Source organism: Tricharina praecox, assembly GCF_024521635.1.
Source record: "Tricharina praecox strain CBS 144465 chromosome Unknown BZA05scaffold_8, whole genome shotgun sequence".
NCBI lineage: Eukaryota > Fungi > Ascomycota > Pezizomycetes > Pezizales > Pyronemataceae > Tricharina > Tricharina praecox.
The window spans coordinates 57,345-79,683 of NW_026250410.1; the positions used below are offsets into that span (position 1 = coordinate 57,345).

General features: G+C 53.5%; 4 protein-coding genes across 4 annotated transcripts; 2 read left to right on the top strand and 2 right to left on the bottom strand.

Moving 5' to 3' along the window:
* Positions 1-5,962: 5,962 nt before the first annotated feature.
* Positions 5,963-7,159, bottom strand: BZA05DRAFT_258181 (uncharacterized protein). The gene is made up of 2 exons (XM_051480094.1): positions 6,905-7,159; positions 5,963-6,837 (listed from the first exon to the last, which is right to left on the bottom strand). Exons 1-2 carry the CDS (start codon positions 6,913-6,915, stop codon positions 6,075-6,077), a joined length of 774 nt encoding a protein of 257 aa, XP_051340620.1. The 5' UTR covers positions 6,916-7,159; the 3' UTR covers positions 5,963-6,074.
* A 245-nt stretch (positions 7,160-7,404) lies between these two features.
* BZA05DRAFT_443639 (uncharacterized protein) lies at positions 7,405-8,390 on the bottom strand (the record flags this gene model as incomplete). Its single annotated transcript, XM_051486857.1, has 2 exons — positions 7,405-7,974; positions 8,067-8,390. 2 exons carry the CDS (start codon positions 8,388-8,390, stop codon positions 7,405-7,407), a joined length of 894 nt encoding a protein of 297 aa, XP_051340621.1.
* A 9,462-nt stretch (positions 8,391-17,852) lies between these two features.
* Positions 17,853-19,312, top strand: BZA05DRAFT_443640 (pyridoxal phosphate-dependent transferase; the record flags this gene model as incomplete). The annotated part of the gene is made up of 4 exons (XM_051486858.1): positions 17,853-18,017; positions 18,100-18,231; positions 18,292-19,164; positions 19,238-19,312. 4 exons carry the CDS (start codon positions 17,853-17,855, stop codon positions 19,310-19,312), a joined length of 1,245 nt encoding a protein of 414 aa, XP_051340622.1.
* A 932-nt stretch (positions 19,313-20,244) lies between these two features.
* Positions 20,245-22,275, top strand: BZA05DRAFT_335591 (glycoside hydrolase; the record flags this gene model as incomplete). Its single annotated transcript, XM_051480775.1, has 7 exons — positions 20,245-20,611; positions 20,701-21,115; positions 21,173-21,190; positions 21,240-21,269; positions 21,317-21,385; positions 21,429-22,075; positions 22,127-22,275. The coding sequence occupies 7 exons, from the start codon at positions 20,245-20,247 to the stop codon at positions 22,273-22,275; spliced, it is 1,695 nt and encodes a 564-aa protein (XP_051340623.1).
* Positions 22,276-22,339: the final 64 nt, after the last annotated feature.

The window sequence follows — 22,339 nt, forward strand, 5'->3', positions numbered from 1 at the left end:
TATCATATCTATCAACGTTGCCGCTTATCCCCCCGGGGTGCAGACAGACAGAGGAAAGACAGGGTGGGGCGGATGATGGCCGGAGAGGGTCTTTGAAAGGGTTGCTTTCTACTCTAGAACCACTATGCGATCGTTATCGAATTGTGGCGGAACGCGCAAAAAGGGGTTCGATAATTTCGTTCTGCACTCCCACTATGTATCCGCCCCCCTTCCCCTGAGCGTGGAGGCCACGCCCCTTCCCCGCCACGCCATATGGACTGAAGTTCGCGTCTAACGCGTTTGCACGTGGGGTGGGGGGCCTGGGGGGGCCCGGGGGGAGAAACATGCTCACCGAGGATAACTCCGAGAACCGGTTCGTAGGCATCCGCACTTTGCCTCCTATCGGGTACAGTAGTGCACCCATGATGCCTGTCCTGGCGCGCGCTGCTGGTGGTGATGGATGAGTGGGGCGAGGATCGTGGCGCGATGTACAGACCCACATACTCTAGAGTTGCCACTCACCTAGGCGCAGGGTGATCATGAACATCGAGGCTACGTGTACATACATACATATCATATCATGCGTCGCCTCGCCTCGCCACTCAAGATGCCATGTACAAGAACTTGGCCTGCTTAGTTACCCACGATAACACCGATGAATTTGCTGGGAGAACTGTTTCATGTAGGTACAGTAGGTACATAGTACCTATTCCACCGGTACATACCCCGCCGTGAGCCCTAGGTATCTACTACCTAGTACATCCCCTCAGCTATACTAGAGATCATAGTAGAGCCACATCCCCGCCGCTGCCACCTAGCGGCGTAGTAGGTAAGGCCGGCAGCTTTCCCTGTCTGCTGTTAGTTAAGGCCAGCGAGCGAGCGCGGCGTTGTCGGCAGCAGCCTTCTCGTAAGGTGCTATACATATGCCTACTCTAGTTACTTCTTTCTAATTAGTAGTTAGTACTCTTATGGGGGGGGGATTTATTGCTCAGAACCCCCAGTTGATGCGAGCCGAATGCTGCAATCTTAGCCGCGATTCCGACGGCCAGGCAGCAGTCTACTCTATGAGTTATCTGGGAGTAGTTGGTACCTACTTGCCTACGAACATAGTTACCAAGCAACCGGTCACTCTACATATCTGCTCTACAGACTCTACTCCATCGCCTCATGGCATGGCATGGCAAGGCGTGTAGAGCAGATACCGGCGAACCGACACTTTCGAATGGGGAATGTATAGGACGGCACGCCCGGACGGCCGAGTCGAAGGATGGATGATGGATTGACAACGCAAAAGACATTCCATTCCAATCCGTTCAGTTGCAACTTGCTGCCGCTTTTTTTCGTGGGTAGGTTGATGATTCGTCGCAGCATTTGTTTTTTTTCCCTTTGCCTTTTCCTTTTCTCGAGAACCGTCTCTCCCGATGATCAACACCGCATGATGTTGAGGATTCTTCAGGTGATGTGATTCGGATCGCCCGGAGGTCGCTCTGCGTACAGCGGCACGGCTCGGGGGATACATACATATGCTGCTACATATGCTGCTACATACATACATACATACGCACGGAACAGAACAGAACAGAACCAGGCCTTTGGATCGTGCAGCTACAGAAGGACGGACGGGCGGGCGGATGGCGGATGGCGGATAGATAGGCAATGGGCATCCATCCATCGCGTGCATGTCGAAGCAACTACATACCTGACTATGGCGATATCTACAGTGTACAGTACACAGAGGACCGGCAAATACAGGTTTCTCAATCAATGGGGACTCGGGAGGGAGGTGCGATCACCGCCGAGTGAGCTAGCTAACTACTATTCTGGATATTGCAGAACAGCAATGGATTATGGATACGTGGGTACATGATGTACAAGTTGTTTTTTCTTTTGGCCGCCACAAAAAATACGTCACGCATTGTACAGCAACATATCCTTGTATCCATGCATCGCGACGAGCTGGTTTGTTTTGTTTTTTTGTTGTTGTTTTTGTTTTTTTCTTTGTTTTTTTTTGCCCATATGGCGTGCTGGTGCCCAAGTCAGTACATACTTGATCTGGATACTCCAGGCCTTTCGCGGCATACACTTCAGAAAACATCGCGGGGAATCCCGCGCGGCCAGTCTGTCGTCGAAGATAGGTTGAGTATCTGGTTCGGCGGATACTGGATAGGTTTCTCATGGAACATTGAACGTCCAGCACGCGGGTTGAACTGAACTGAACTGAACGCCTCTTGACTCTCGACGTGGACTACTGATGTCCCTCTACCTGCCTACACCTACACCGAGACAGATACAAGACAGAAACAGAGACCTCTTCGCTACCCGCCTTCCATAGGGAAGCCAGAGCGTGTCGAAGATCTCTCTGAGTGTGATCGGGGGAGCCGGCTGCAGAATGTATGTGAGTATGTGAGTATGTATGTATGTGAGCACGGCTCGCACGTCGACCGCGGCTCGTCCCAATGGCCAATCTACACATGCTCTCTTCTCTCCAGCCATCAATCGCGCGGTGATGCGAGTGGAACGGCTATCGCATCATTGGTGCCATCCAAAAGTCACGCGCTGGGGGTTCAGTTCGGTGCTGTTCTACAGATGGGGTGGGAATAGGAAGTCGCGAATATAATTCTTCAGCCTCCGGCCGGTCTGACAGCCCGCGGCCACTCACCACCACTGACGGACAAACTCGCTCGCAGCCCAGCTCAGCCAGACAGACAGACAGCCAGACAGCCGTAAGGGTAAGACACTAGTATCTACCTTAGCTACCTACCGTCATACGTGCAGATTCAGAACATTCGGCCGGTATTTTTAGACGTGCTGCTGTTGTGTCACCCACCCACTGAGCGTTCATGCCATGCAGGCTGATGAAAAACAGTTCAACCTCCTCAGTAGGTAGGTAGGTATTCACTCTGCACTGCAGCATGTATGTAGGTATGTAGTGTATGTAGTGTATGTATGTAGTGTATGTACTCCACGGAGGAATACATTTGCCGGCGCCGCGGTCAAGAGAGAGAGCGAGCGAGCGAAAAAATGCGAGTACGGCAGCATTCGTTGGGAAGATGGGGGGAGCGTTTTGTCCATATAAGTCTACCCGCCCCCCGACGAATACAAACCATAAGTCTCAGACAATTATGTAGTGTACGTACGGGGCAAGAAAGAAAAAAAGTAATCAAATAAAACCAGAAAAAAGAAAAAGCAAGAAAAAGACAGAACGGATATAACGCCGTGTCCACGTCTCTCTCCGAACAACGTAAACTTTTCTGAGATTTCAACAAAAGACCCGTCTGTAGAGTTACCTTGCTCAGCAGTCGAGTAGCTCCAGGAAGGCGGGGGTTGGCGGTAATTGCCGAGCTTTTGCAGGCGCGGATTTGCGATGCCATGGTTGGGTCGGTGTAAACGAATATGTAGTGTACATACATACATCCATTCCTGCCTCGCCATGCAATGCAAGAAGAGTTGCGAGCAGGAAAACTGGAGCTGAAAGAAATCCTTAGATGCGCATGTACCGACTTTGTAATAAAGTTTCTTACGAATCATGTTTCCCCCCCGCGACCCCCCGCAGGAATCGACGCGGTGTATGTATGTAGTTGTAGTAACCCTCCACTGCTTCCCGCGGTGGCTGCAGGACTCGCCACGGACGATCACTCGGGCTGCGTTCCCGTCCTCTACTGCCGGCCAGATCCAGATGTAACCACGCAAGGAAGCAAGCAAGGCTAGCGCAGCCTCCCTCGGCGACGAGGACTCCTCCCGTCATCAGCCCGAGGAAGACCCTGGCCATTCCCGGAGCTCCTCCTCCTCCTCAGTGGGCTGACTGCAGCTGGACGCATCTGCTCATACGGTACATAGATCGATAAGAAACCTTTTCCAGTCATGGCGATCGTGAATGCACACATTTCTCCTGTGCTCCCTCCGCGCGCGGATTCGGCCGCATGCGTCTGCGAATCCACCGTGAGCGCACCCATTAGCAATCACCGATAACTAACGGACGGACGGTGCCGGTTAATCTTGTCCCCCCCGAGGGAGTTGTGGATTCGGTGCTATGTTGCAGTGCGTGGTCACTGCTGCTGCTGCTGCTGCTGCTGACACTCTACCGCCTTACTATTCACAGGATCTTGCTTGTGCATCGAAGGGCTGAGACGGAGAGACTGAGAGAGACCGATTATGCGCAGAGTATGAGTATGTAGCAGCACAACGTTTCGATTCGGCCAGTGAAATGTATGTGCGTGCAGTACATGTGATCTCACTCGCGCTAGCCGACTCCCCTCAAGTCAGCTCACAGAAGTTGAGATGACGTCCATTCGGCGATGGGCGAAACTGAGCGCACTTTCAGCCGTACTGTCTTGGCTTGGATACAAACAGTCGAGGATTACCTGATACGGTTTGCCCTGATGGTGGTGCTGGTATACATGTATCCTGCTTGTATCTCCCGAGTACCTACCTATCCACAAAGATTCCCTGAGAATCGAGTGGGTTCGCTGCAACTTGCACTTCTGACCCGCACTGTTACATTCCGACCAACCGACGTGCAGCTCCATTTTGAGTTTTCGCCCCGCACTTTATCGCGGGAGTACACTTGCTATATCTCTAGCTCGCCGTCGCCCTGTTGCATCGTGGTAGGATCATCGGATTCGCAGCCGGAACCATCGATTCCCACCATGGTACTACCACCACTCAGGTCCCAAGCACATCCTCTTACTCGCCAGCATGTCCGAATGATTTCCGGTGATCCCGATCCAGATACAATTCCGTCACTTTCCCGCACGAGCAAAAAAAAACCTCCTCGCCCTTGCTGAATCTACATACTTCCGATCCATCTGCTGTCGGCTTGTTGTTTATCTTTTCCATTCCACTCTGCTCTACTCTGCTCCACTTGTATACACACATGTAAGCTGTTCCTGTTTTCGGTACCAATATTCTGATCCAGGCTGTCGCTAATTATAGCTGTAGGCTGAGCTAGCCTCTAGGAAGTGGAACCTTACTACTTAGCGGCTCGTCAAAACGCCAGCATTCCCAGACCCACGCATAGGAGTGCAAACGTCGCCTCCTGATCCCGTCCTGACAATCTGTCAGTCAGTCAGGCGTCCACAATCATTCCTTGTATCGTTACAATGCTTACGGACGTCGGACAGCATATACACATATATACATAGCCGAAAGCGTCCTGCTGATCATCCCGGGAGTCGGAAGGGAAGAGAAGCGAGTCGCGACACGATGGGGCCTGGAGGCTGAAGCCGGATGCCAAAAAGGGCATTTATCAGCCACCAATTCTCGGCTCGTGATCACGCCTAACCTCGTGTTGGATATCCATCGGGCTTGATCGATCATCGGACAATAGAATGTGGCAGATCGTGGATTCTAAAATATCTCCGGTATGCAAGCCTTGCCTGGGGGCTGGCAGTGGCGTTGGGTAGACGCCATTTCGACACTTCCTCGCGTGTCGCGGCGTCTGGGATGTTCGGACGCCGCCCACGGCCACTTGTGTCATCACTCGCTCCTTTGGGATTCCGTCGGTCGGCGCGGACTTGGATTGCGTTTACTCAACGGCTAATAACCGAATTTCTCCGGTAAAAAAAAAGTAGACACGGAATTCAGAGTTTACCTACCTACGTTGTCCCGTTCCGAACAGTGATATACCGGTATCGGGCTGATGGCTTGCGGGATGACTGGTTCGTCCCAGACGCTCAGCATATAGTAATATCCACAAGCGTAGAATTCCTTCCATCCCCGACCCAATCATGTACTCTACATACAAGCTACGGAAATTCCCACTTTCCGACAGTACCCATCACAATGTCTCACTCCGCCAAGCCTCCGTGGCGCCGGCCTCATGTGGCGCAGTGGTGCAGGAATCTCCAGTATCTAACTAAGTACGATGTTATGCCGTTACACGCATTGATCTGTGCCTCCCCGTCCGTGCTGATGCTGCATATATCCTGGCCGGAATGCTTAACTCAACCCCAGGTCTCGGTCTCGGTTTCCCGCGCCTCGGTGAGTAATGTTGTGCTAGCGGCTATCCGCGAGCGGCTATTGGGGCCCGAGAATGTCAGTTGGAAATTGGTGATACTACTGTACGTAGCTAAGTATATATAACCAGCCTTTGTCCCTCAATCTACGTCGTCATCATCATCATCATCGGCCAACTCTTCCTTCCTTCTTTCTTTCCTTCCTTCCATACACACAGCCATCATAATGCACGCCACACTGTCTTTCCTCCTCCTCAGCCTCTGCACCGTTTCCACAACCCTCGCGGCCCCGGTGGCCAGCACAGGCCGACGGAGCGATGCCACCACCATCATCTGCGACACGCACGCAGGCTCCCCACTCCTCACAGACGCGCTCCTTGCCACGGGCACGCTGGCTGCCCGGACGAAGTGCGCAAAGCCGGCAGCGCCGTATTCCACCACAATGCTGAGTCTGTTCTCGGCGAACCTGAGCCTTGTGTGAGTCGCTGCATCACGAGTGTTTACGTACATAGAACACTGCTCACTGACCGTGCGAACAGCGGCGACGAAGAGTGTGCCATTGACTGCGCCCAGGCCGCGGAGATGCTGGCGCGCGTGGCGGAACAGTGCCAGACTATTGTCGATGGCGAACTTAGGACCGGGGGCCGCGTAGAATACACGCAGGGCACGTTCCTGAGATTGGCGTATGATAATTGAGGGTAGATCGGTGGTGGTTGGCGGCGCGGTGGATGTACTTGTATGATGTCTTTTGCGGCGTGGTTCCGCGTGCATGTATGTGTATGATATCCTCCGAGGACTGGTTCCCCACGGGACGTTTGTTGGCTGGCTAGGAATCAAAAGACGTCCGGCGTATATACGTGATTGCCGAGCGATGTAGTGCGTACTGTGACGGATACTATCATACCTAGACTACTATGAACACTGAACAACCTGGCTACCTACATTCAACCGGGAATTTGAAAATCACCCACGTTGAGTCCATCCGAGGTATCTTCGTGATGTTATCCAGTACTGGCTACATTTGATCGACACTCTGAGCGAGAGCTCCCTGAAAGACTCACTTCCTTCCTTCGGGTCGTGGATGGTTCTGTTACGGGTTGACTTAGAGTTTGTTGTTTTCCGCCTTACAGTGTGCATGGAATGTCACTCGGATACAGAGTGATAGCGTGTGATCAAATGTATTATTTCGTCCGAAGAACCTGTGTATATTTGCGCGGGCTAAGCTCGTGAGCTTAGCATCTAGATCTGCGGATTGTCAAACTGAGATGTACATACGATCGGGATACATATACCTTGGATACCGGGAGCTAATGGGAAGATTGGAAGATCACAGAGCAAGGGAGTGAGGAGACGCGAAATGAAGAATCGAAGGTGCTGGGGTATTGGATCGCCGTCATCGCGTCGGCTACAAATTAGACTTGCAGCTATCCACCCCATCCCAACTCGCTAACAGTACATGTACGAGGCCTTCTCATTGCATCATACCGTGCCCTCCGGAAGCCGAGCCCTTTAGAACGGCGAGGATCGCTCTGGTATTATCCTTAATCTCGTCCATTGCTTTATCAATCCGCTCGATACAATCGGCAATCCTCGCCATATCCGAGCGCTCGAGACGTGGTGGCTGCGGTTGCGGTTGCGGTCCGACGCTGTGATCTGTAGCATTTTTCAGTATCTTCATCCTCGGATCTGTCGGTGCCTGCAGCACATGCGCGATTTCCCGCTCCATCTGCCCATCCAGCCCCCTCTGCTCCATCTCATCGCGATACTTCTGTGCCCGTCGTCTCGCTTCGGCTTCGGCGAACTGTTGCCTCCATCCTCGAGGCCTGGCTTGCCTCAGCGAAGGAGTGGTTGCAATACTCTTTTTTTTTGCCACTCCTCGTGTAACGGTTCTTTGAGGAGCGACCGGCGATTCCTCGTCTTCCGTGTCTCCAGTATCGTCTTCACCGCGTGCTGCATCACGCATACCCACCGCCTGAGCCGTAGACATTTCCGAAATCCGCCGTTTACGCTTGAGTCCCGTCACGCCCCTACCATCACCACTCTACGCGTCCCCATCAGCTCCACCACCACCACCTGCTCTCCCACCCCTTCCCCGCGCCCACCCAGGTTCCCAACGCGTAGTAAAATACACACCTCATCGACCCGTTTCTTCCAGGCCTCCATGCACACTCCCAGCTCGCCGGTGCGTCCCACGCCGGCAATATACATATCCAGCAACTTCCTAACCATCTGGCTCGGATTCCTCACGTCGCGGCCGGTCTTCTCGCTTGCCAGCTGCGCGATCTTCTCCCAGAACGCGCCTCGCCCGCCCGGAACTGAGTACTCCGCCCCGTGCTCCACGCACATCTTCATGATCTCGAGCTTTTCCGGCTTCGTCAGCCGCACGCGCATGTTTTCGCCGCGGGCGCCCGGGGTGCGCGGCGGGTGGGGGCCGGTGAACGAGGTGGTGGTGGGCATCGCGCTGGCGTACGTGAGTGGGTACGGAAAAAGATCGCGTCGATGTTGCGCACGTGGTTACATAAGGACTCGGCTTGTGATTACCTAATTGAAGCGCACGGTTGCTATGGGAACGGTGGGATCGCGGGTGATCCAACCCGAGCGCAAGAAGCTGCACCGAAAGACGATAACTATTTTTGTCTCCATTCTACCGCTTATGTAGACAATTGAGACCGTTCCGGTCAGGATCCTTTCCTCGTTTCGGAACGTTCTGGGGGCATACCAAATCGACGTTTCCGAGTGATTATTCATGCGTACGAAGCGTCAGATGGAATCGAACAATCAAGACGACGGGAATAAATGTGGAGATGATGAAAACTACTACATAGTGCACAGATATGGAGCTTTTTTCAGAGCCCAGCCAAAGGCTTCTGGGAGAGACGGGCATACAGCGCGAGTGACAGCTGAAGAAGCGCATACCGGGATGTTTCCTGCCATTTCCTCGCTCGCAAGCAGTAACGAATGCCATAAAGCGAGCCGGTGAACGTGTGCTCTGCGATTGGATCATTGAAACCGTGATAAAACGACTCGAAGTGAATATCTATCTTCAGCCCCACGTTTGCAACCTGAAAGCCAACGAAAAACATCGTATATAAGAAGCCAAAAATTCCCTGGCGCCGCCGAAGCAGGCCAGGAGCAGTCAAGGTTTAGTTTTCAACCAGCAAAAACCAGCTCTCGGATTAAATCCTCACTGAGACTTGTACTGCCCTTGCACTAGGATGGAGAAGAAAGACGGAGGTGCGGAGGGGAGAGGGGGGTTTTATAGGTGTTGTGGGGCGCTAGTGCGGGTCGAAAATTGGCCGACGGGGTCATTGTTCGAGTGATACCTACTTGAAAGCTCATACAAAGGCATCTGGGAGGGACGGAGCATACCACGCGAGTGAAAGTGGATGATCCGACATGAAGCGGCGCACACCTGGATGTTTCCCGCCATTTCCTCACTCGCAAGCGGTATTGATTGCTATATGACAGATTGAGGCGTCCGGAGCACATGAAGGATTTCTCCTCATGTCCGCTGTAAGGCGCTAGAAATGGTGATGTTTCAAGGAGCACTGTTTGGAGGAGTCAAGAACTCGGTCATACGAACTATATCCGGAGAAGGAGATGTGTTCTCACCGGCGGGTCTATCTCCTGATGGCAGACAAATTCTGTATATATAGAAGCGCACCGGCCCGTAGTAAACGAAGAAGCAAGCAACAAAGCAGTCACATTTTCCTACCTATCCTCCTATCGATCTCAGTAGATTCGACAACTAAAAACCATGGAGACGCCGGGAAGCAGCCGTGGATCGAGAGTGCAGACCACAATCGATTAAGAAGCCGATGTCATCCTCTCGCACAGCGGCCAGAGCAACAACATTTGGCCAATGGCGCATGCATGCCTCACTGCATGCATGGCCAGAGGAAAGACCTTTGCTCTGAAAGGAAGAAGACCTCCGTGTATAACGTGGGGGGGTAGTAAGCCAAGTTATACGCGTATAACTTGGGGCGGTAGTAGACCAAGTTATACCTTCTTTGGGTTTTTTGTTTCATCGTCACGAAACCGTCTGTAGCCCGGTTTGGAGATTCTTGGGCCTTGACCATGCATGCGGCATGTCTCTCACACATGTGGCATGCATGGCCGGGAGGAAAGACCTTTACCCTCTCACAGCAAAGGAAGAAAAACCCCCGCGTATAGCCTGGGGGGTAGTAGACCAAGTTATACTTTGTTTTTTCTTCCTCGTCAACACGAAACCGTCTGTCACCCAGTCTCGGAGAGGCCATCCAACGGGGGCAAGTCGGCTCTCACCCGACTTGGACCCCCGGAGGAAGGGGGAAAGAACTTTGCCGGCAGCAGAAGAGAAAACCCCGTCCTTGGACCTTTTCTACTCAGCCTCGAGGGTTAGATGCGTCTATTGTCGCTGCAACCGTCTACTTTGTAGACAGGTTGCACGGATCCCTCAGTTCCTCGCTGCTACGGCTGAGCAGGATAGCTCTGTAAGGTTATCCTGGAAGTAAAAAGAGGGCGGGGGGAGAGAGCACGTACCTCAAAGAGTAGGCCTCGGGGCCGATATCGGACCGTGAAAACTAATCATAAGTCAGTAGCATGAATCAACAAGTAGGTGGTCTCGCACGGGAAAGAAGAGGAAAGGGTTCATGTATGGGTACTGATTGTTCTGGATAGCGGTTGGTTCTGGATGTGTGGAGGAGAGGGAGGAAGAGTTGGTAGGAAAGGTGGAATTTTATAAGTGAAGTGGGTAAGATTCCAAACAACCACTGCTAGCGCACTAGCCGCGACTCCAAAGCTAGCTTTTCAGCAAACAACCGCTTCATTCCAAGGTGTCGGCATGTGCTTGGCATCACTCGAAGTCACTCGAAGTGCGAGTGAGTATTATTGAATACGATCCCACAGCGCGGAACAGAGACAAACGTGAGATGGTGGCGAGCACCTTTGCTACTCTCCATATAAACTCTTCTAAGAGAACGCATGTGTAACTTCCACCATCAGCACTTGCTACAACTCGGCATCACCACTAAGTCCACAACGCCGGTTCTAAAACAAAAACATCACGTTTTTGCACACGGCTCTTTCTTTTACCAACACCAACTCTATGCTGCCGGCGGGGTTGAGAGGAGATACAGCGCACACAGAAGAAAGAGCAGATAGAGGTTGAGCATCTAAGGTATTCTGTAGAGAATCATGAGAGAGAGCGGCCTCTCGGACAGCTTTTCAGGCTGAGTTCACTCCCCCGCTGGCTGCCGTAATAGTTACCATCCATACTCCCTCCATCCGTTTTCTCTCGCCGAAAGCTTTTTTTATTTAATCATCTTAAAATTCGACCTTGGTAGATCATGGTTGTAGTACACATCCGGTTCCGCCCTACTGTCTCCGACCGCTAGCTGTGAGCTCGATACACGAGAGATCCTAGGGAAATAAACAGATATAAAAGGAGAGAGAGAGAGATAAATATGGAGATATAAAGAAAGCGCTTAGAAACCTGGCTCCCATCCTTCCTTCTTCCCTAGCACTGGCTTAGGACAGGTTCAGGTAGGCACAGGGATTGTGTGAAAGTTATATACCATGAGAGGTTGTTAGAGTTCATTTGACGTTGTGAGATCCTGCTTCACAGCCACACATCTGCACCCCGGCGCGGCTGTGTGGCGCCATGCCGCCGGCAGTGTCCTAGCGTCCCAGTCCATTCCGGGCCCTGTAGGGTACCCGTCCTCACTTCGCCAGCCCGGAAGACTATATTCATTGTTCTCCTCAGCCCTACTAATCCCTTCCCGTCTCGGGCAACCTCAAAGACGGACTGGACGGACGGTTGACCGCCCTGGGCGGAGTAGGGAGAGGGGGCGGAAGGTGTCTTTTCCTAGTGTCATTTTCTTGGTGCATTCTATCTTCATTAAGGACACAGGCCGTGGCGGAGGGTATGGAAAGCCACACTGGGCCGCTTGATGAAAGTTGGGTTGGACAGTGATGTGGAAATGGAGTGTGTATGGGTGGATATTGCCATGATCTAGATACGTCGCATGCAATCAATCATTCAACAAAAAAAAGGACTGGGTAAGCTGTACTCTAGTATGTACGACCCGTGGCGTAGCAGCCTGCAGGTAGCTGGACTCTAGCTTCGGCGTCTCCACGCAGTCACTCGCATCGAGTGACATATAGACAACCACCCGTTCCTATTCACGAAACTCAATTCCCACCAGTCAGACATGTCCAGAACCTCATGTAACGTCTCCTCCGTCTTTTCCTTCACACATATCATCATTCTTGGGCGAGTCTCAGCGCATATGTGTGCCGAGGCGTGCCGAGTCGTTTTCTGGCGGGGATCATGGGATGGCCTACCTATAAAACCAGCGAGAACTCGTCATTATCTCTTTCTCTTCTTCTCTTCTACACATCACTTCATCATCCTTTCTATCCTCCTCATTTACTCATCGCTCTCTCATTCTCAAGACCAACTTACTCGTCCTTCTCTCCTACACATTGCTTCCTCGCCCTTCTTCCCCTCTCTTCCTCATCACTTCGCCATCCTCCGCCATCCTACTCGACATCCGGTTGATCAGGTGAACTGACTGGCGGTTCAATCGAATGGGCAGTTCAATAAATCAATCGGTTCGGCACGACGAATCAATGCAACTTTCTCCCTCGTCTCCACTTACTATTCGACTACTGGATGAAGGGAGCCTAACGAGACTACGGACGTGAATACCCTGTGGGGGGGGCTCCAGCAGCACACCATCTAACTGGAGGTAATCACTACAGTCACTATACCATCTGAGACTCACCGTGGCCCGGTACACTAGCTAACTACTCGCAGCCTCCGGCCGATTCTCCCTGATCACTCGCATATTTTGTCTGAAAGATAGCAGCGGCACACACGTATTACATCGCAACGAATTATCACGTACGTATATGAGTACCTAGTACGCTGCGACCAAATCCGGTATCACGACCATCAACCAACAGACCTTCCCCCGCGCCCCGCAGAATCAGACTTCAGTAACCACAACGACAAGTTCATAATGACGAGGGTCATAGACGGAGATACAGGTAGTGCCTCGACTCTCGACGGGTCTAGACGATACTATAGGCGCTCTGCGGCTCGCTGATCGGGGAATCCTGTGAAAGTTCGAAGTTCTCGAGTGATGAGATATGAGGTGGTCACCTCCAGCAAGCAAGCACACTCGATTTTGCAGGGTATATTATCAGAGATCTACTGTGTCCTTCTCACAGCGGAGTCTCCTACTCCCATGTGCCACACCCGGGAAGCATAGGTAGGTAAATGGTTGGACCATCTCAATGACCGGCGCCGCAGTGTATCGCCAGAAATCGGTAGTTGCAGCGTAATCTAGTGGAAGTATGTAGTGGTTATATCGCAGCCCGCGGACTGCACAGTGCAATTGCGGAACCGAGTGGGCTTCGCGGCGAGTAGGCAAGTCCGGTAATGGTGCTAGTGGTGGTAGTAGTGGTAGTGGTGGCGCCTGGCAGGCTGGCAGTCGAGGGATGGGGTCCTCGATAACGGATGGGTTAGGCGCACATACGAGAGAACGATGGTACTATGCGATCTTCGGCACAGTGTAGCCGCTGGAAATAAGGAAGCAGCTAATAGAACGAAGGAGATGTCCTTGGTGGTGGTCTTGACATAGCGGCTGATGGCAGTAGTAGCGGATGGGGCGGGAGTAAGTGTAGAGGGATGAGGGGGTGGAGGGATTCTCAAGGCAAGAGCAGCAGGGAAGAAAGTATTGGGTAGGAGTCTTGCTATTGAAGTAGAACATCTTTACATGATGTGGGAGATCTCAGGATCTCAGAATTGAAGAAAGGTCGTTGGGTCAAGAGTAAGTTTCTCGCATAGGAGCTGTTTAAAGCATGGTGAAGAAGAAGAAGATGAATCAAGGGAAGGAGTAGGTTGAGTGGGAGGATTGGTAGGCCACACGGGTTCATAAACTCCCGTCGCTATTTCCCAGCTCCAAAAAACTCCGATATATCCTAGTGGTATATAAGGGCCTGTCCTGTGCGGGCTTCACCGGTTCAATTCCCTGAATGGAGTTTCCTGGAAGACTCACCTCGAGGTGGAAGGTTTTTTGTTGTGGGCTTGCTCGGAGTTGCTGTTTTTTTTTTACGCTGGTATACATGCGACGTCACTCGGTGATCGAGTGACGGTCCGTGGAGAAGGTAGTTGTATTCGCCTACGAGAAGAATTTTGCTGAAGTCTGTGTATATCTATCTTTGAGCATGCTACTCATTCTTGCCATCGAATCCAGCCGGGTCGATTGCCACTGACCGAGTGTGTGGCTTAGATGAATCGTCCGAAGCCAACCGACATTCCTCTAGAATGAGCAACTTTCCTCAAACCCGCGCGTTCGTCACAGCCAGTTCCCGTCTTAGTACCGGTACATAGCACCCATCCTCCTTGTAAACAGCAAAACCCTCCACCGTTTTACTACCAACATTGGTGCGTCTTCCGCAGCCCAAACTATTCTCGCCAGCGCAGAAGGAAGCGCTCCCGGAGAGGTCGGTCGCCAGTCGTGCCATTTCGCATTCATTGATCGACGACAATAGTTTTCTTCTCGCTGTTGCTATGTACTTATGTACCGTCAGATGTGCAACTGTATGTAGTAGGCAGAATATCCTATCCTATCCGACAGACCCTAAGCTCGAGACGCCCCGACAACCGCGCCGCACCTCATACTATAAACAAGGAGACCAGGGTAAGATCCGCGATACAAGATCGCTCGAGTCGCGGAAGCCAACTCGGCCGCTGTCTTAGAATAGGAATGCACCGTGGGCTCTGGGGTGATATCGAGCCTGTTTCCTGGTTCCTCCGCCTGGAATATCTACATATGTATCGCGGCCCCAACTAGGTAGTCTGGGAGTTCCGGAACAGTTCATAGAGTAGATGCTCGTCTCCAGAACGAGCGATGGTTGGAGCATAACTGGTCCACAGTTTCGACTCTTGAGGACGGCGCGTGGCTGGTATTGATGATTGATCCCGTTGGGGCTGGGAAGTAAACGTGCGATAATGCTTCATAGGGGAAGCTCCGCTGGTAATGAGTAGACCCATAGAGTACATCTACACGGCGCGGCAAATGTCATCATAAGGGTACATAAGCCGGTGCGTATTTACATACCAGTTAGACCTCCAGATCTCAGAGCAGTATCCCAACGCGAACGCAGTCTACGGCGCAGTGTCGGGTGCCTATATACATAAACCCATTAGTTACATACTCCTACATATCTAGATGCATTACTTACCAAGTCCCAAGTCCCTATGTAAGTCCCCAAGTCCCGAACTCCGCATCCCTCCCCCGCCAAGCGCCCAAAATCCGGGGTGAAAAAACGGCGCAACCCTGTCCGCCACTAGAGTATATAGTTACCGCATCACCACCGCACCACCACCGCACCGGGTATGCATCGGAGCATTGACTCTTAAACTGAGCCTTGACTCTTGAGGACTCTAGAGGCTTCGCTAGATATTTTTATTTTTGGCGGGCGGGGACGGGGAGTTGAGGGCGGGGACGGGCATCGGGGACGGAAGGTTCTCGGCCGGCGAGCATAGCGTTCTAACTACCGGGATTCGGCAGAGGGATGATCCGCGGGGGTAGGCGGGGGTAGGTGCGCACGCACGATGCGTTCGCAGCGGGATGAGGTTCCCCGTGGGGAAGGGAAGCTTTACTTCTTTACTTTCTGTAGTAGGTATGACAAATATCTGGACCGACAACATGCAACGACAACGACAACGGCAACGATGGCAGCATTCTTTTGCATTCTCTGGCAATCAATACGCAGGGAACATGCGTTGATGCGTGAAACCGGGCGAAAGGTGCCCTTCGACCGGGCTGCGTGGGGTCCGCGCGGGTATGCGAGTATGTAGAGTATCCGGATGACCGCAGGCAGAGTGCACGCTCTGTCACTCGAGCACGGTGCTGTGTGCGAGAGTCTGGGATGCGAGAGATGTGTATAAACAAGACGTGTATCATCATCTGTATTGAATCCGGACGCCGCCGACAGTCGACTTGCATGGAGCTCGAAACGAAACAACCATGCCACTGGACCTGTCACTCCAGTAACAAGAATCGTATCATACCGGCATTCAGACGGGGCGGTGTGTTATGGTGTGGTGTGATCGCCAAGTGTGCGGGCGGACATCGGTCTCAGTGTTCGCCGACGGTGGGCCGTTGGCGGCGGCAGTCAAGACTCAAGATGAAAAGAAAAGGCCAGTTCCCGCTCCTTGCCCTGCACCGGCAACTTAAGACAGATATGTACCGGTATGTAGCGGTGGCTGTTCTACACGTTCAGATTCCGCACTGGCAACGGCAGTGGGAATGGCGCCTGTATTATACACATCACCATCTATCTGCTGGAAAAAATATCGGCAGAAGTCATCCGCAACCAACTATAGAGAGAGCCCATACTCTTTCCATCATTCGCTCGCTCGTTCCACATGCCCCGGATAATCTTCATGCACATGCTAGCCAGGTCCGCAGTGTCGGCCCCCAGTCTCGCACTCCCAGCAGTAGTGTAACGGCGGGGAAGCTTGGGGATGTGCTCCGTAAATAGCGGGGTTGGCTCGAGTAAATCACGCATGTGCTTGCGCAGCGCAGCGCGTTGGATAAATGATAATTCCTCGAGCTAGAGTACCTAGAGAAGAGGAAAGAAGATGATAGCAGTTGTGATATCTATGTAGGCAGAGGAGTGTAGATATCGAGAACTCGAGATAGAGTACGATACGGTAGGTACGGATAGTGATGATAGATAATTCCCGTCTCACGATTGGCCGCGGGTGAGATAGATACGAGGTGTTCCAGAAGCGCGGCAGAAGCCCATCCTCCGCCGAGGGTCCGGGCAGCGCCAGCCATCCTGGGAAACGCAGCAATCAAACCGGCAAAAGAGAGGGGACAAAGAAAAAGAAAGCTCCGGATTGCATGATGAGGTTTGGGCAGAGATGTGATGAAGAGTTTTTCTTCTTCTCTTTCTTCCTTCGATGGGAATGGGGCGAGTGGAGGAGAGGGAGAGGGTGGACGCGCCTCGCCCGTGACAATGGTGTCAGGCCGGCAGAGTCTTGGCCGTCATCGTTCGCGGACCGTGACCATACCGCGCGACCTCGACTCCCCAAGACGTAAGCAGACATTTGGAAGCCAGTGGTGATGGAGAATGCCCGCTCCTAGCCCTCGGCCGTTGTCAGATGTCGGGTCGGCTGTCGGTCGGCACCATCAACGCTGGTCCTCGGGCCAGAGTACAAACTTGAGGGCAGTTACATATCAATAAAGTCGCTCGTCCGATGCTTTCCCCTCGCCGTTCTCATTCCTCAACTCCTCAGACCGCAAACGAAGCAAAACGTAATACCAACCTTTGAGTCTCCGCTCTTTCGCCGTCTTCGATCCTATCCACAGCAGCAGAGCATCGGCAGGTGAGTTGATCGTTCTTCTTGGCCAACCTGGCCCTGCACTGGCGGTGGAGTTGCATACTGCGTGCGCGAGGCAAGCATCCATAGGCTAACTGGGGGTGTGCCATAAAAGGACATCTAGAGCAGCAGAGAGCTTTGCGAGTCGTCAGCATCAGCAGTTGACCATCTTGTCGTATTCGAACGGGCCAGCGGAAGAAAAGGGGATAGCATTTCACAGAAGCAGAAATTCGAAAGGATACTCGTACGGACGACCACGGAGCGAAGAAGCAGAAGGAGAGGAAGCCGTAGTTACTCTACACGAAGCGTCACTGCGTCAGTCAACTTGCCAGGACGGGACACAGCTGGACCGCCCTAAGCCAAAAGCAAAAAAAATAGACCATCCGCCGGAGTACATAATAACCCCGCCATCCGCCGCCGCAAAAATGTCACCACAGAGCCAACGCTCCTCCCCTCCAACTTCCCCCTCTACCTCCTCCTCCCTCCCGAAGACTCGCCTCGACTCCATCCAGAACCACCTCTTCCCGAATCTCCCTATGTCTGCGTCCGCCTTCACCACCGTGCCTCTGGCACCTGCCGACCCTCTTTTCAGTCTCATCGCCGCATACAAGGCTGACACCTTCAACAAGAAGGTCGATTTGGGTGTTGGAGCGTACCGCGATGACCATGCAAAGCCGTGGGTTCTTCCCGTTGTCAAGAAGGTCTGTCCATTCGCCTCTTCCAACTCGTTCATGCGCACTCGCAAACTGCGATTCAAAGCTGATTGTCTTTGTTGGATCTTAGGCCAATGCAATTCTCTACAACGACCCAGACCTCAATCACGAATACCTTCCTATTGCCGGACTTGCCACTTTCACAGCTGCTGCTGCGCGATTAATACTCGGAGCCGACAGTCCCGCATTGGCAGAGAAGCGGGTATGCCTCCCCCATTCCTGTGCTATCACCGCACCCAACCCCGCTAACCCCGCATCGTAGGTCACTTCCGTCCAGACCATCTCCGGCACCGGAGCGTTGCATACCGGCGGCCGCTTCCTCGCCAAGTTTTACGCGCGGCCCCAGAACCAAGCCGTCTACCTCTCGAATCCTACATGGGCGAACCACAAGCAAATCCTCGAGAACCTTTCCCTCCCCGTTGCGCAGTACCCGTATTACCTCCCGACCACCCGCGGCCTCGACTTCGCTGGACTCACAGGCGCGCTCAACAGCGCCCCCTCGGGCAGCATCATCCTGCTGCACGCATGCGCGCACAACCCCACCGGAGTCGACCCCACGCGCGAGCAGTGGACCGAGATCGCCGCCATCATGAAGGAGAAGAAGCTCTTCCCGTGGTTCGACTGCGCGTACCAAGGGTTCGCCTCGGGCAATCTCGACAACGACTCGTGGGCTGTGCGCTACTTCGTCGAGCAGGGCTTCGAGATGTGCATTGCGCAGTCGTTCTCCAAGAACCTGGGCCTCTACGGCGAGCGCGCAGGTGTCTTCCACTTCGTCTCGCCGCCGTCGAGCGATGCCATCGAGGTCACGAAGAAGGTCGCCAGTCAGCTGGCTATCGTCCAGCGCAGCGAGATCTCAAATCCGCCTGCGTATGGTGCCCGAATCGCCGATGCCGTGCTGAACGATCCCGAGCTGTTCAAGGAGTGGACGGAAAACTTGCAGACTATGGCCGGAAGGATCATCGATATGCGCGCTGCCCTGGTATCGAAGTTGAAGGAGCTGGGAACGCCTGGCGATTGGAGTCACGTTACGAAGCAGATTGGAATGTTCAGTTTCACGGGACTCACCGAGAAGCACGTGGCGGTCCTGAGAGAAGAGTTCCATATCTACATGACCAAGAACGGGCGGATATCTATGGTGGGTTTCTTTGCTTCCTTAACCTACCTTCCATTGAAAATGCATTGGCAAATACTGACTGTTCTCCTTCCAGGCCGGCCTCAACTCCCACAACATCGACTACGTTGCCGCCGCTGTCGACAAGGTCGTCAAGCAGTACCCGGAGTAGACCAACCGTGCAGTAGCCGCGGGAATTTTGTCTTTTTCTTAGTTTTGGGAATGTAATTACGGTGTTTGTTGCTTTGCTTTGCTTTGCGTTTGTTACTTTGCGTTTTCGTTTTTTCTCTCTCTCGGGAGAGTCTGTCTGTCTGCTTGCTTGCTATGCTCTTCGGTATGATACAGGATTAGGGGATTAGGGGAAATACAAATGGGATTGACACGTGGGATCACACAATGTTGCGTGCATACCTATACACTTGCGAAGACAGGAGGTCTAGTTCTGCAGGATGTTTTAATGATGGGCATGGCGTCATTCAAGCCCTGCCCCGCCGGGTATTGTGCTGAATTATCCGCATTATGTATGCACATGAGTGAGTGAGGGAAGTGCACGGTTTGGGGCAGGATTGGGCGGCGGCCTGGCGGGGTTAAGACTTGCGAGTACGTAAGGGGGGAGACTCCGGAGGGTGAGACTCGGGACTCGGGAGGGGCTGTTGAGGGGCTGGCGAGTGGGGGGTTTGTGCGATTGAATGAGGCTGTAGGTAGAGTAGATCGGTGATGGGAATTGGAGGCTTGCTTTTGCTTTGTGCGCTTTGCCGGTAGGTCTCTGTGAGTCTCTGCAGGTAGCCGGCCGGTTGTACATATGATGCCCAGAACCTGTGGATTGTGGATCGTAGTCCGTGGATGACTGGCAAAGCGCGGGAGATGTGTAGATACATACTTATTTACGCCGTCACTTCACCTCCAGAGTCTAGCGGTCCAGCCAGTGACTTCAGCATCCAGCAGGGCTCGGTAACTTCCGCGCTGCGACATGGATCTCGGGCCACCTAACCGAACACAACTACATACACAGCTCCCATAGTTAACCTCGACACCGCGCGTCGTCACCAGCACTTCAACACCTCCGCCGAACTTCATCACGACCTCCGAACGCACACATACACGATGAGCCCCATCCGGCGCGGCAGCTCGCGCCTGCGCATCCTATGCGTCACCACGGTCGCAGCAGTGTTCATATTCTACACCCTGGTGCCCTCTGGGCTCTTCTCATCATCTCCGTCCACACCTGGGAAAGTGCAATACCCCTTCAAGGCGAAGGGAGTTGTCGCGGGGGACCCCGCGAAGGCCGCCGCGGTCAAGACGGCAATGCAACGCACGTTCTGGAAGTACCGTGCTGCGGCGTGGGGCTACGATGAGGTCCGTCCTGTAAGTGGGGGAAACAGGACGACGAGGAATAATTGGGCTGCGACCATTGTCGACACGCTCACGACTACACTCATGATGGGGCTCGAGAGGGAGTTTTTCATTGTGAGTGCTGTCTCTGGTGCTCGGGGGCGGGGGCGGGGGGATTGGGAGGAGTGAGCTAATGAGGGGATGCGGGTGGGGGTATGTAGGAGTTAGATTTCGCGATCCACGACGTGGACTTTACGCGGGCACGGGGGCTAGTAGATCCGTTCGAGACGACGATCCGGTATCTTGGGGCGATGGTATCGACGGTGGACCTTCTCGACGCCAAGTTCACAACGTTCTCCATTCCGGTGCCGAAGGCGTCGCGGGACGCGCTGCTGGCACAGGCAGTGCTGCTCGCCGATAAGCTCGCGCCCGGATTCGATAGTCCTACGGGAATGGTGTGGCCAAGAGTCAATTTCACCACCGCTGAAGGGTGCAGGGAGAAACCGGCGGAACGGCCGTACCCCGATTATGATCATGCGACCATTGGGCCGGCTAGGGCCGGCAGTAATTGGCTCGAGAATATGGCCCTGAGTAGGCTTACGGGAGTGAAGCAGTACGGCGCGAATGCGACGAGGGCGTGGAGGTGAGTGGTGTTCCCGAGAGGCATGACGGGTCACTCGGCTAATTATTCTGGGGGCAGTCCGTTGGTGTATAGCAAGTAAGCGCTCATGATGTTGTGTGCCCGGGGTGGGACTGATTGGTGACAGATGGGACGAGGAATGGCCGGGGATGATTGAGTATGTCGCCACACCTGAGATATCGGGATTTGACTAACTGGATATAGCGGCCCGTGGGACATAATGACCGGCACACCGTACGACCACCATCGCAGCTGGGGCGCTGGTCATGACTCGTAGGTTGCCTCAATCCACTCCTCACCACCACTAACTCTCTAGGTACTACGAATACCTAATCAAAGCGCACGTGATGATCCCGTCGGACCCGCACTCACTCAAATACCGGGACCGATGGCTCGCGGCGGTCGACAGCACGACGAAGCATCTGATCCAAACCTCGCAGGACGCGGGCGATGCCGAAACGCACTACTTCCTGCACCAATACCGCAACGGCTGGCTCATCAACGAGATGGGGCATCTCGCGTGCTTCGCGGGCGGGAACTGGATGCTCGGCGGCGCATACCTACAGAAGCCGGCGATCACGAAGATGGGCGCCGAGCTCATCAAGACCTGCCGCGACACGTACGCAAAAACCACCACCGGCATCGGCCCCGAAACTTGGAGCTGGTACCCCATGGACGCGGAACCAGTCCACGATCCGAAAACGGAGGAGCAGTGGAAGCAGGCCCGCGAGTGGGGCTGGTGGGTCGCAGATCCGAAATACGTCCTCCGCCCCGAGACGGTGGAGAGCTATTTTTACGCGTATAGAATCACGGGGAATAAGATGTACCAGAAGTGGGCGTGGGAGGCGTTTCAGGCTTACATGAAGGCTACCAAAGCGGAATATGGATACGCGGAGGTCCTGGACGTTACGTTGCCTGCCGGCGCGGACAACCAGAAAGACCAGGCGGAGAGTTTTTGGGGCGGTCAGTACCCCTCCCCCCTCCCCCTCCCCCACTAGGCTGACGATGGAAAAGCGGAAACGTTGAAATATCTCTACCTCATCTTTTGCGATGACGACGTGGCGAGCTTGGATGAGTGGGTGTTTAGTACCGAGGCACATCCGTTCAGGATCCAAAAGGAGGCGGCGCTGGCGGCGACGGGAGTCCTTGGCACCACGGTGTAGATGATGTTTTGGCTTGTCTTGTTTCTAGATTGCTTTGTTTTGTTTTGTGCGTGATGATATACGG